Genomic DNA, 13926 nt, shown 5'->3' on the forward strand with positions numbered 1-13926 from the left:
CAGCCAGTGACAATTCTTGTTTGAGAACTCCCTTGGTTCTATATAACATGGGCTTTTGGGACAGCGTGAGTGAAACCAAATCTCCAGTTGAACTTGCTGCCAGAAAGCAGGGTTTAATCCTGCCCTTTCACTCAGGGTCTGGCACCATACAAAGTCCAGAAATCATGAGAACAGCTTGACAAATGGATTCTCTAGCACCCTGAGGGCACAGTTGGGTCTCAAAGGATAGTGGACTGAGGAGTCCGTAGTGTGTGTGAATTGGCAGTGTGGGCCTTTGGCAGACTTCAGAGCAGAAGTGACATTGTGACTCAATAGCAGTGTCTTGCTGACTTTCCTGGCAGCTTGGAGCACCTCCCCCCTCTGTCCCACCACTGGCTTTGCAGCCTTGCCTGTTCTGGAGGAGCTGGACAGCCGCGGACAACATTCCCATGTGCCTGACTCCCTCCTCCTACTGCAGCAGAAGGCACTGGCTCAGACTACCTGGGTTGATGGGCTTTGTCCTGAGACTCTAAATCAAGGAGCATTAATTAGGCCCAGCGGGGCCCTGTCCGTGTTCAGGCTGCGGTTAGCAGCGCTTCCGTCAGCGATCCACAGTGGCGAACGTGTACTCAGGCGATTCAGAGCAAGGTATTATTTACCCTGCTGACGTCAATGAGAACATATTATCCACTGTCCTTTTCTGAAGCCTGAAATGAGCACCAGAGCTTAGAGAACACAACCACCTTCCACACACTTTTAAAATTCCACCCAAGGCCCCATGAGGTAGAGACCAATCTCATTAGTCTCACATTCATATCAACCAGGCTCTTAGAAAACAAGTTGTTTTTATTTTAATTCAAGAGGGTTGGAAACATAAAAACAGTTCATTTTCCTTGCAGAAAATTACCCCATTTAAATTACCGTTTGGTACAAAGATCATTTATTAAACTGCATTTTAGGCAATTTTCTAACATTGACATGTTACACTTTGATTATTTTTCACATTTGAGCTATTATGATTTGCACTCAAAATACCAAAGCTATTGAACTCACCAAATTTTCTTAGTAATTAAAAAACAGCACATGGAAAAAATAACTACAATTAACTTTATCAAAAGTAATTCTTTCACAGACCACACATCCATCAAGACCACCCTTCTCCCTTCAGAAATAAGCAAATAATCTTGCCCTTTCTAGAAAGTGCAAATACTTCTATTACTTTTATTTCTTATATTGCAGTCCCTAAAGAGAAGCCAACCTCTGTTTTCTCTCTGCTTCTTTCCCCTTCAGAGATTTTGGTGAAGGCAGATTTCTTTCACCCTCAGTAGAGGGAAGGTACCACTTGAATTCTCTTGTCTGAGCAAATCTTGAATGAGAGGCATCACCCAGCCAGCGGCAAGTCCCAGCTATCTGTATTTGCTAATGTAACATTTTTCCATCTGGGGTCATATTTTTCCAGGATGATGTTTTGTAATTCTATTTTTAAAGCTCCCTGTTACCCACCCTCTTTGGCTCTGAAAAGTCAAAGTATTCATTCAAAGCATGTTACTGTTTTTTAATCCTAAAAGTGTCTAATAAGCACAAATTGACTGGATTTCACTGTAAAGAACATTACACCCTTCTTCGGGTAACAGTGGAGTTTTTGATTTTTCTCTGAGTAGCCCCCTTCCTTGGGCTTGAATGAGTGACCTGCAGCAGTGGTGGGCTGATGCCCTGCAACTTGGCCCCTTGGCAATCAAGGGTGTGTCCTTCCATCATATACTTCCACAGGGAAATCACTGTGTGTGTGTAACTTGGAAAAGGTAGGGTCTTTGATGTGACCCTAAATTTCTGTAGTTTAATGGGCACTGAGGGGATGGTCAGTTTGTGGGTTTTGTCTACCTCAGCCTGGACTTAATGCAGGGTACCTGGACAGCTGCTGAAGGGCACCTCTCTCCCAAAGCCAGGCAGCTGTCCAGTGGAGAGTGCAGCTGTGGGGACAATGTTATGTTCATCCGGTGCTTGGCCACAATGGGTTTATATAGCTGTTTGCTTATAAAAATAATCAGGTACTACTGAGGAGGGGAAAGAGAAGCCTTCGAGAAGCAAGTGCACGTACTGGCTCCTCCACTTAACTAAAGTTCTGTGACCTCAGATAAGTCACGTACACACTCAGAGAGCTTTGGTTTCCTCAGCTGGGACAGTACCTCCCCAACCAATTTCATAGAATTGTTGTGAGGATTATAAGAGATGACTTGAAAATGCTTGGTAAGTTAAACAGAAGTGAGTGCTCCTTTTGGACAGGCAAACTGAATATTTGGGTAGGGATCATCAAAACTATCACTGATTGTCCCTGGGCAGCAGTGCTGCTCCCTGTCTCAATATATGCAACAGTATATGTCCCATCTGCCAAATGTGTTGAAATCCACCCAGATAATATGTGAACATAAGATGGTGGTGCAACTAGGATGGCTGGGAATCTGTTAGAAGTCAGCCAGGTTTACTTAATTGGAAAAAACCCAGTAGAACAAATATGTGAGAGGGTATTGAAGACCAGAGACTCTAGGGCCAAAGGGGCCCTGAAAGGCCACTGCCTTGTCCACCCAGCCACCTTTGAGGGCAGAAAAAAAAGCTCTGGAGTCTCAAAGTCATTTGCCTGTGTCACAGGCCGGGGAGGACAGACTATAGAAGCATAAGGGGGATATGTATATATATAATATACTTTTTAAAATGTTTTGTCCAGTTTAAAAACAGAGGCAGATAGGTGATACTGCTTTTGTCTTCCACAAATTCACTTTGAAGATAATAAGTTCTGTAAAAAAAATTTCCAGAAGCAACAAAATGATCAAATATCCCTGCCTGTACATGACTCCAACTTACTACCTGTTCTCCAGTTTTTACCTTTGATGTCTAGGCACAAAGAGACCGAGCGGCTTGGGTGGCTTCCGAGGAGGCAGTAGAGGCAGCCCAGTGTGGGGTACAAATGCAGCAAAGGTCAGTCCCGGCACAGGGATTCCGCAGCTGCTCACTGGGACCAATGTTGTCAAGTGACACTATGTATTGTCTCTAAAGGGGGAGGAACGTGAAAATGTTACCTAGAGTATGAATTTTCTTTAAACCAATATAGGGAGCTTATATAGGTTTTTAAGTGTAATCCAGAACAGAAAAAGCTGATCCCAATACACTGCAGAAACTGGGGCTTGCCCAGAGGTTGGAGAACCCCGCAAAGGAGGCAGCACCTACTGTGTCCTGGGTGCTGAGCAGTCCACTCCTAATCAGAGGCTGTTCTCATGCTCTCATACCTGGCATGTGTGTGGGCATGGGAACAGCTTGACCAACTGGCCAACTGCCACTGGAAGCTGCTATTTTTCACCTTGCCGTAGCTTCTGGCTTATCACCTAATCACTCTCCAGCTGCGAACATGTCCTCCTTCCCAATTCTAACAACTCGGCAGAGGTCTTCATGAGTTCCCTGCCTTAGGTAGAACAACACCCAGTACAAGGGGGGAGGAGGAAGAGGTCAGGGCAGGGTGGAGGGCATTACTCCATAGGGGCTCCCTGTAACAGTGCAGAGCCCCCATTACTCGAGTCAGAACAAAGCACAAAAGGCAAGGGCTGACTTCAGTCCTGCCTCCCCAACACCAGGACACGATTTAAACACTTGGGAATTCTTGATTTCTGAGGAAGGATTTTTTCTTTCCTAGGAGACAAAAGTCTGACAGGAAGGGGTTTTGCTCCTGTCACTTGAACCGTAATTCAGTTTCATCTCTAGTCCTCCTGGTGTTTCTCTGTCGTCCCCTTCAGTGGATTCTGGAGGGTGGTGTAGAGAACAGTCCCCTTTCCTTATCCCAAGGTAGTAGGAGGGCAGTGTAGGCCAGAGTAGAGGTGGTGGTGGTGGAGCTGGGGCTGGTCAGTGGAGCTCCTGAGGAATTTAAAGTGTTTTACCCCTCTTCTTTCTCTTATATTAACATGCTCTATTTGCCTTACAGGGACCAGCATGTCAGTTGCATGTAAATACTAGAGACACATTCGCCCAACTGGAAACTGCTGAACTAGTGCATTTTCCTCAAAGCAGAGACTAATACCCCTGGATTAAAAAGAGATCATAAACAAAAAATAAAAAAGTACCACACGTATTGCACTTTTTGCCGAATGAAATTTTTACCTCATGTTCATCTTACCAAAGTCTCTTCAGAGAAGCCTGGTTTACAAGCTAATAAAGCTAATAATGATTATTACACATTAGTGTACACACTGCTGATGTGAGACAGACCGGCAAGCAAGTCAGTACTTCAGGAGTGGTCCTAAGCCTTCTTAGTGTTACTGTAGTATTTGTGAAGGGAAAACTCGCAGAAGCTTCCACAGGTCACTAGTTATGGAACAGAGCCATACAGGCGACAGATAGCAAACACCTAACAGGTCAACAGAAACAGTCTCTGCTTACCACTACATTTCAGGAAATACATGGGCTGTGGAATTTATTGATTTCTGCTGGGAATCAGTGACAGAGGCAAACAGACGCTTTCAACAGAGGTTCCAGCAGGAGGGTTGTGCTCTTCACAGGTGACTTGTCCATATCATCACCCTGTAAGTGCCTAACAGGACCGGCCACTGCTGGTGCTTCCCCACTTATCTTTTGGTCCTGTAACCTTCCAACAGCCTCTCCGGCGCAGTCCCTTATGTTGTCACGTAACTGTCCTGACATAGCTCCTAGGTCTCCTGGGCTAAGCAGCTCACGGCCCTGTTTGGGGACAGGAGTCTATGCCAAGCTGTAACTGTGCCATTCTTGCAGTCCTGAAATGAGTGGCCCCCAGTTTCATTAAGATGCTGGGAGGCATTTTAATTTCAATGACATCACAACACTTCTGTAGTATTTTGAGGAAAACATCCTCCTTCAGTCTAAACAAATCAATCCCTGTTTAATAACTGGCTTTTTAAAATTATTATTGTCTAATATTTTTATTTTTGTGGTGCTGGGGATTGAACCCAGGACCTTGTGCATGCTGGGTAAACACTCTATACCACTGAGCTATTCCAGCCCCAGTAATTGACTTATTTTGCAAAGACTTAAAATAGATCTTCATGAAATGATTAAAAGAAATAATATTTTCTATCTCAAGAAATCATCCATATTAAGCACAAGCAGGAATAAACAACCCATAAAAGGAGCATAATTCACTCTTCCTGGATTTTCATTGTGTTATTAAATCACAAAAATGATAAGTCTCCCCCTTCCCACTTTCCTGCTGATATCCAGAGTCCCAATCCAAGCAGAGTGCCTTTGTGAAGCAGCCTGGCATCAATGGGGAGCCCCTATGCCTAGCAGTCCCTGGCCACTTTCAAGGACTGCTAAATTCACCAGCACTGGCAGGGGCTGGGCTGGGTCCAGAACAATCTCCTCCACTTGCATGCTTCCTTTCCCTGCCTGGACACTTACTACAAAGAGGAAAGGCAACTTAAAGGTGTTTCTAGATGCAGCGTCAGTGTGGCGTCTCTCTTTGTGCTTTAAGGAAGACGCTTTGTGCTTAACGCTTTCACCTGCTGATAAGACAAGCCACTCTAAAGGACAGAAAGTATGGTTTTTGTAAATAATACTGAATTTGTACACCTGGAGGTCACTGTCTAAACTGACAGATTACTCATTACTTCTAGGTATACAGTTAACTAGTGTAGCATCTATTTTTCACTTATTGTGATGAATGATTGTAAGGGTTCAATTTTTCTAGTAATATAACATGTTTGGCAGATGATCTGCTTAAATGGTTAACACATCTGTGTTGCTTTGAGTATTGCTGTAATACTTTTGAACATTTCATTACAAGTCAAAACTTTAAGGAAATTAAGAATGCAGATTCCCACATGGTGGAAAATAAACTGAAGTGACTTTGGATTTAGCATTGACATTAATGGAAAACTTGATTTCTATAGAAAAGAAAGAATTAAAGCATGGTGGGGAAAAGGCACAGCACTACCACTTCACATGGGACATAAAAGTTCATTTTTTTGTGTCCTTAAAATTTCTAAGCCCTATATGAAACTGTCCAAATATACAAAGCTCAATAAACTACTAGCAACATAGAGTGTAAAGTCAAAGGAGTTACTATACTGTAGAAGACCCGAGAGGTCCTCTGGAGACCAAATGCCCCAGCCTGAAGTCTCCTCAAGAGACCGTGTAGAAAGAGCCTGTCTCCTGGCCCAGGGCTGGTGCTCCTGATTCTTTCTCCAGTTTCTTGCCCCCAGCCTTCACTGTGGTGGGTCTCCTGTTGGTTCTATGGGTGACATCTTTGGAGCCCTGAGTATAATCTGACACATGGTAACCTAGTGGCACCTTCTGAAGAGGTGTGTCGCCTTCTCCCAGGTGGAGACGACTGCAGGTGTCAGGGTCAGTACCAGCTGTTACTTAGTGGGCCCTGAAACAGTTCATGCTCCACTGCTTTTCAAGTCTTGGGAACAACCTTCATCAGTGGCTGAGAACTTAGGATTCAATGACAAAGTACAACTTTACTCCTGTGCATCAAATTCCATTATGTATTTTTGATTTGCCTTGAAGCAATGCTGTTGCTTGACTTCAGTGAAAAATATATTGTATTTTTGTTTTGCCCTATACACACGTGCGTGCACACACATTCCTACACAACAGCACACATTGTTTCTGCTTTCACCAAGGTTTCCCTCAATAATGAACTGGTATAATTTTGCATAAAAACCCAGGTCTGAATGTTGTTGTCTTATAAAAAACATTTGTTGGTGCCTCCCTCAAGTGCTGGCTTCACTTCACCTAAGGACATGAGCTTCAGCCTGCAACTATGTTCCAGCATTTGCCACAGAAAACTTTGTGGTGGGACAGAGCCAGGAGGAAGCACATCCATCCCAGCCAAGTCCTCTGACTCCAGTTGGGCGACTTGATTTTTCCCCATTAGGAAGAGGACGAGAAAATACGCTTTAAATTTAAAAGGCTGGAATAAAAATAAAAATACACAGTCTGCCTTTACTAGATCCACCTCACTTCCTGTGCTGAGATTAATTCACCAGGACATACCCATTGTGTTGTGGATCCACCGCATCTAGCATTTCACAATCAAAGAGTCCAGGTAACTCAGAGAGGGCTAGCGGGTCATAGCTGGAGGGCGCCTCTTGCAGTCCTGAGCTCCTGGGACAGTCCGGACCTGTGAGGCCACTCTGTTGGTCTCCATCCACGGGATACTGACAGGAAGTGGGATAGTCTGGCGCAGAGGAAGTGGCACTTGACAGCTCACAAGTCTGATAGGAGAACTGCAAGGGGGCTGGAGCAGCTCCAGGCTGTTGTGGTGGTGGAGGAGGCGGTGGAGGCGGTGGCTGCTGCTGTTGCAGCTGTGTGGGCAATGGAGGAGGAGCCCGGGGGCCAGGCGTGGAGGGCAGAGGCTGCAGCTGCATCTCCTGGTACTGGCTGAGGAAAGGGCTGTATTGTATTTGCTCAGAAGAAGGCTCCAGGACAGGGCTCAGGGGCTGGGTCAGGCTGAAGGGTGGGGGTTGTTGGGTTGGCGGTGGAGTCTCCTGGTGGGGAAGGGGCAGCTGCTGACTTGGCTGAGGGTAGGAGCTCTCTGCTATCTGCATCTGATTAAAATACGCCTGGAGCTGAGATTGCTTCTGGAGAAAGAGTCGCTTCTGTTGGAGCCTAAATTGGTAATACCAAAGGAGAGCGTTTTTAGATCTTCTCAGGTGATGGTGATCTTAATGAAAATCCAATACCAAGAATTAGCTTCAGGTCCCCATTTCTTTCTTTCCCATGTAAGGAAAACAAACTGCAAGTAGGAGTCCACTGTGTTGGGCTTCTGAAACCTAATTTCACTTTTTGCCCCCTAATTTTCACTGTCTCCTTGGAGTTAAGTGAGCACAAATGCTTATCCTGCAAGACACTGTTTCTCTATGAAGTGAGAGACTGCTTTTTCATCTGGATTGAATGAAAGAGAGATCACACCTTGGCCTCTATGGGTTGCCTATAGTTTAAGGGATTAGGGTAAGCCTTGGTCAAGCTGTTTCTACTAGTGAGGCCTCTGGGTGGCATGAGCAATGGCAAGAGAGGAGGCTTTTCTGCAGTCTAACTCACTCAAACTGCTTCAGGCCACTGGTCCTAAAATCTGAGGGTATTCATATTCCAAAATGGAAGTATTAGAAGAAAAGGAAAACAAAGCACATTTTGGGGCTGGTATTGCCAGACAGGCCCATACTTCACAGATGCTGAAATAGCCTCATTAGCAATCGTGCTTGAAAAGGCCATGGGACATGCAGCAAAACCTATGTTTCTAGCAGAGGCAAACATGAATGGGAAGGAAAAATACACAGCATTCTTAGGGCTTCCACAAAAGTCAGCGACTTCACTGGCCAAATACCCCATCTTACCTGTGTTCTTGCAGCTGCTGCTCAAGGCTCCGTGGTGGTTCTTTACAATAAAGCTGACAGGTATTCTGCGCCTTTGACAGAAGGCTAGGCTTCTGGAAGCACAAAAACAATACAAGCATGATCATGTGCTGTCACCCAGGAGGCAGTCATCTCACCATGCTTGTTTCAAGGGTGAATCCAAGGGCAACCTCCAGATTCCACACAGGACGAAGGGACTGGCCTGGGCTCACTGAGACCCTGGAAGGGCACTGGTGAACAGGCTGGGGTGACTCAGTTCTGGTCTAATTTTTTTCCACTTCTGAAAGTCCTCTAGGATAATGAGGTTCATGGTGATTCAAAACAATGAGAAAAGTAGCCATAAATCTTGATAGTAAAGGACCAGCACTTACTAAATGAATGTTTCATTCTTAATGCATTATTTCTTAGATCTTCATATCCTATTAACATTTAACATTTTGCAGACTTCCAGATTTTCATTTTCTTTATCAGTATAGAAGTACAGAATTAGAAATGAAGAAGTCAGGTCTCCCTTTCCTACCACTCCTTGTCATATCCTTTGAAAGGCCTGAGGACCAGTCCTTTCCTACTACTGACACAGCATAAGGCTGTGCAGAAAGGCAGATTTTGAATGGACAAAGTGAGCTGGGTGAACGAGGAGAAGGATCCTACCTGGAGTCTATGCTGTAGGTACTGGGTTTCTAGACTCTGCCGCTGGGAAAGTTGAGGATGCACACTGGTAGGCAGAGTGGAGACACTTTCCTGCTGCTGGGAAACTTCCTCCTAAGGAGCAAGGGAGTGAAAACAATTTTCAATTTTCCATGTGGGAAAAAGTTTTAATTTTTAGTTTAAGTACCTTTTCAAATGACCAAGAGGAATCTCAACTCTCTGACATAACACTCCAATCTTTTCCCTAATTAGTAGGATGAAATTAATTACTTTGCAGAGAACTTATACATGTATTAACTGTTGTCAACAACTACCTAATCAGGATCACAGCAAAAGCTCCTGGTGTCATCAGGATTCTTAGTGTACTAAAAAGAGGCTCAAAATAAAGCATACAGTATAAAAAAACAGTATTTATTGTATTTTTAGTATGAATGGTCCACTTGTTATATTTAATAAAGTGATTTTCTGTTGATTTTTTTTTTTTAATTTTGGTACTGGGGATTGAACTCAGGGGCACTCAACTACTGAGCCACATTATCAGCCCTTTTATGTGTTTTATTTAAAGACAGGGAATCTCTGAGTTGCGTAGGGCCTCACTAAGTTGCTGAGGCTGACTTTGAACTTCCGATCCTCCTGCCTCAGTCTCCTGAGCTGCTGGGATTACAGGCGTGCACCACTGTGCCTGGCCTTAATAAAGTGATTTCACCTCAAAAATAGTGGCAAAAAGCTTCATATTTGGGTAATGTTTATTACTCTTCATTTTTGTGTATGCATGGCGGTGAGGGAGTTCAAGGGCTGTAAGAGTCACCCACATACAATCTGTCCTGTGAACCAAACCTAGCTAGAGCATGTCTAGGCCTCCATCTGGGGCTGACACCTGGCAGTGGTGTGGCTTGGTCTAAGCCATCAACAGCAGCAACAAGGAAAGCTTTCGGGCTGTACACTTTCCAAAAGAATGTCCTTGTCTAGAACTGGAAGTTCTCTAACTAAAACCCATGATCTTCACTCAGAGTCATGGTGGGAAGGGACTAGATTACCCACCTGAGGGCAACTGCTGTCCAGGTCTTGGAGCTGAGGGGCAGCTGATGTCAAATTAGGGTCTGCCTCTGGTCCCATCTGTTCATAAAGCAACTGCACTTTGTTCAACTCCAGAATTCCTTTGGTTCTAGCCAGATTCTGAAGATGTTGTCTAAATGCTACAATTCCTGAAAGAAAGCACAAAGACCAAAAAGTTTAAGTAAAATACAAGGTCTTTCAGTGATCACAGGTTCAACTAACACAGCAACAAATGTCCCTCAACTGCTACAATGTAAGAGTTTGAAAAGCTAGAAGAAGCATTCACCTTGGGTGAGGGAGGTATCAGATGCCCTGCGGCCCTCTCTGAAGCTCACTGGCGATCTGTTGTGGGCCTCTCGTTTCTGGGAACTCAGAGCCTGCATGGCTGGGTTGGTAGGCCTCAGGCTTATGAAAGGCGATGTCATTCGGGGTGACGGTTGATTGGCTAACATGATGTCCTTAAGGGAAGGGTTGTCTTCCAGAAAGTTCAGGTCTCTCTGAGCAGACCCCATATCATACTCAGAGTCCACACTATCAAGGGAGGGGTTGTCACTCATGGAGAAAATTTTACCTTTAAGAGAAAAAACAGAACAAATAGAACAGCAATAGCATTTTGAACTTAGAATACAAAGCATAATAATAATAAGCTTTGGTCTTGACATCAGCAATGTTCTCACTATCCAATCAAAACATCTTTTCAAGTGGCAGAAGCCTGCAGTCCCAGTTTCTTGGGAGACTGAGGCAGAAGGATTGCTTGAGCCCAGGAATTTCAGAACAGCCTGATCAACACAGTGAGACCCTGTCTCAAACCAAAAAATGAAAACCCAAAACAAGCAACACCTTTTCAGGGGTGGGGAGATACAGCTTGGTAGTAGAGTGATTGTCTAGCATGTGTAAGGCTCTGGGGTTCAATCTCTAGCACTGCAACAAACAAACAAACAAACAAACAAAAAAACCAACCAACCAACCAACCTACAACCCCCCCAAAACAAGAAAAATAAAACAAAACAAGAAAACCCCATATTTTCAGAACCCTTTCATAGGTCAATTTAACCATCTTCAAATTTAGTGGAGGAAAACACTCCAGAAGCTGCACCTTATGAAAGGAGATGTCATGCAGGGTGAGGGTTGATGGGCTAACATGATGTCCTTAAGGGAAGGGTTGTCCTAAGAAAGTTTAGGTCTCTCTGAGCAGATCCCATATCATACTCAGAATCTACACTGTCAAGGGAGGGGTTGTCACTTCCAAAGAGTGGTTGCTCCCAAAGAGCCTGTCTCCGATGAAGCACCCCTAGGAGTAAGGGCAATCAACTCACAAACATTTTAATCTTAGTCAGCTACTGAGCAGGCCTAATCCTACAACCTACTGCAACTGCTCCACAAAGGAGTAAGCACAGATTATATTCCAGGGACTGGTTGGTCTCATTACTTTGTGGTGACTTGAGTATGAGCTGGTGCCATGAAGACTTGACCTGATGCTTCTCTGATAACATACCTGTCCCAGGCATCACGACCAGTTGGTTGGTCACTTCTGACAGAGTGTGCCGTCTCTGCCCACTGCGCGTGGACTGAAAAGCTTCAAAGGCATGACTGGGGTCCTCCTCAGCCTCTCCTTCTGTCTCCAACCCTTCGTCAATGGAGGTCTCCATCATGTTGCTGGGCAGTGACTGGCATCCTTTCCTCACCAGGACAGGAGGCACAGGGTCAAGCAGACAGCCATTTACCTAAATGTCAAAGGTGTGAGAGGAAACTGTCAGCTGCTGCTCTGCCGAGACATCAGAAAAATCCACAAAGCAAAAAAATGCCACGACTTACGGCAAACTAGAAATTAAGTAAAATATTAAAAAAGTATTCACATTTTTTCTAATGACAACATACAGAAGTTAAGGCAAGTCAACTGCAGTGCTTGGAGACAAGAGACCCTTATGACCTAAAGTGGCATTGCCACCCAGGTTCCTCTGAATCATCATTATTACAATAAACAATATTGTTAGTGGTTTCCAGATGAATAGGGGGTATATTAGCTTGAGGCCTACCTTATTTATTTTTTTTTAATAAGAGAAATGAAGAGGGGGAAGATGAGATTTTGTTTTTTAAGTACATGGCTTATAAACTGAAGTGCAGTATCAACATTCTTCTAATTTTCAACCACGAGACATACTGGAAGGCTCTAGATATACTTCTATGTTCATAATTTAAGTACCTGCCCATTTGATTCAGTTTGTAGTTGGTTCTATGTGCCTCAAGAATGGAAAGTAAGAATTCTTTGTTAAAGACAGAGTGATACCACAAAAAGGATTGAAAAAAAAAATTAAATGGCAAACAGCCAAAGCCTTCCATTATAGAATAACAAATGACTCACAGGCCCCAAATTCCTGCAGAGGCTAATAAGCCCCAGTGCACAGAATTCTCTCTTCTCTGGCAGTGACACACTATCTATGGCTCCTACCCACAGGGATGGGCTCAACACAGCTCCTGAGCGAGTACACTGCCTTCCTGGCAGTTGCCAAGCAAACCACCATTAGGCAGGCAGAAAGGCACACAAAGGGGAGTTGTGGTTTTGAGCTCTTCTGGCGGGTAAAAGCCCCAAAGAGGAGGCAATTATTTACCTCATTACCTTAACTATTCCCCTGTGGAAATCAATCCATTTTCTCCTATGAATAGCTGCTCAGGAACAGCCAGCACAGATGCTCAGTTCTAAGTACGACTTTCACCTACAACATACTGGCTAGAACTGTTGTTTCCTTTGGAAGCAGGAGCAGCTCATGTATGTGAGAGGTGATGTGGACATCCCTGTGCCAGACACAGGAAATTCCCTCTCATGGCAACTGTGTGAAGATATTCCATGGCCTTCTATTTGGAGAGGGGGAGTTAGGTGACTCAGATCTTTGTTTGCTTGGGGGAGGTGATGCTTATTCCATAAAAATTGTTCTGGGTCCAGAGCCATTGCCTGGGTAAGGTGACTAAGGCATTACAGTGTTGTAAAGTGATAAGTGATCACTTCCCATGGCACCAGGAAAAAAAAAAAAATCTGCAATCTGGCTAGCAACTCTCATTCTTTTCTTGGCCCTTCCTCAGGTTGGTTTTCCTTTTTGATGACATTTAACAGTTTTCTTCCAGGCTCCTTAACTATCTACTAATACAATTTTCTAAGACTAATAGAGGATGATCTAGAAATGAATAAAGCAATGGAGAAAAGGATGTTATTAAGTAATTATATACTGAGCGTCTTCATACAGCCTCTGTCAGGTGGCTCCTGCAGGATAAGTCATCTATATTCTTTATTTTTCCTTAATGGAAGAAAGTCACCTTTTCTTGAATTACTCAAAAAACCCTGCAGTCTCCCTGAATTTATAATTTTACTTAAATTGTTACCCTATAAATTTATCCCATCCAAACTAGATGAATTATGTTTTTGATTAAGAAATGTTTACTGAAACAAATTTCATCCTCATACCACTAGAAAACAAGGATCTGATTTTTTTCACAGACCTGACTTTTCATCCTGGGGCAGCTGGAAAACAATAAACTAACTTTTTTTTTTTTTAAGGGATTGAACCCAGAAGTATTTTATCACCAAGCTACACCCCCGGTCCTTTTATTTTTTATTTTGAGGCAGGGTCTCAGTTGCTCAGGGACTTGCTAAGTTGTTGAGGATGGCCTCAAACTTGTGATCCTCCTTGCCTCAGTCTCCTGAGCTGCTGGGATTACAGGTGTACACCACCATACCTGGCAATACACTGATGTCCTGTGGGGTGGCTCAGTTCAGTTAACAGGTGTGAGTACTTCCAGTTCCAGGGTTTTATGACTGAAATACTGGGTTGATCTGCCTAGGTGAACTAAGCTGCTGGAAATAAGACCTTTTGCT

General features: G+C 44.0%; 2 protein-coding genes across 10 annotated transcripts in view; one reads left to right on the forward strand and one right to left on the reverse strand.

Annotated features, from left to right (window-relative positions):
* Ppp2r1b (protein phosphatase 2 scaffold subunit Abeta) overlaps window positions 1-4093 on the forward strand; it is a 33773-nt gene extending 29680 nt beyond the window's left edge. For 3 of the 7 annotated variants that reach the window (XM_076846428.1, XM_076846436.1, XM_076846431.1), the window contains exon 16: window positions 2873-4093. In XM_076846428.1, coding sequence (XP_076702543.1) covers window positions 2873-3028 — 156 coding nt within the window. In that variant the 3' untranslated portion in view covers window positions 3029-4093. Of the gene's footprint in view, window positions 1-2852 lie in introns of all 7 variants that reach the window. The other 4 variants (XM_076846429.1, XM_076846432.1, XM_076846430.1 and 1 more) reach the window with 3 other exon arrangements.
* The window catches only part of Sik2 (salt inducible kinase 2), a 127926-nt gene continuing 114805 nt past the window's right edge, over window positions 806-13926 (reverse strand). The window contains exons 10-16 of one of the 3 annotated variants that reach the window (XM_076846426.1): window positions 11554-11782; window positions 10345-10629; window positions 10044-10207; window positions 9006-9116; window positions 8337-8428; window positions 6997-7611; window positions 806-3024 (exon numbers count right to left, since the gene is read on the reverse strand). In XM_076846426.1, coding sequence (XP_076702541.1) covers window positions 3012-3024; window positions 6997-7611; window positions 8337-8428; window positions 9006-9116; window positions 10044-10207; window positions 10345-10629; window positions 11554-11782 — 1509 coding nt within the window. In that variant the 3' untranslated portion in view covers window positions 806-3011. Of the gene's footprint in view, window positions 7612-8336; window positions 8429-9005; window positions 9117-10043; window positions 10208-10344; window positions 10630-11553; window positions 11783-13926 lie in introns of all 3 variants that reach the window. The other 2 variants (XM_076846427.1, XM_076846425.1) reach the window with 2 other exon arrangements.

The sequence above is a fragment of the Callospermophilus lateralis genome, chromosome 2 (genome assembly GCF_048772815.1).
Source record: "Callospermophilus lateralis isolate mCalLat2 chromosome 2, mCalLat2.hap1, whole genome shotgun sequence".
In the NCBI taxonomy this organism is placed as follows: Eukaryota; Metazoa; Chordata; class Mammalia; order Rodentia; family Sciuridae; genus Callospermophilus; species Callospermophilus lateralis.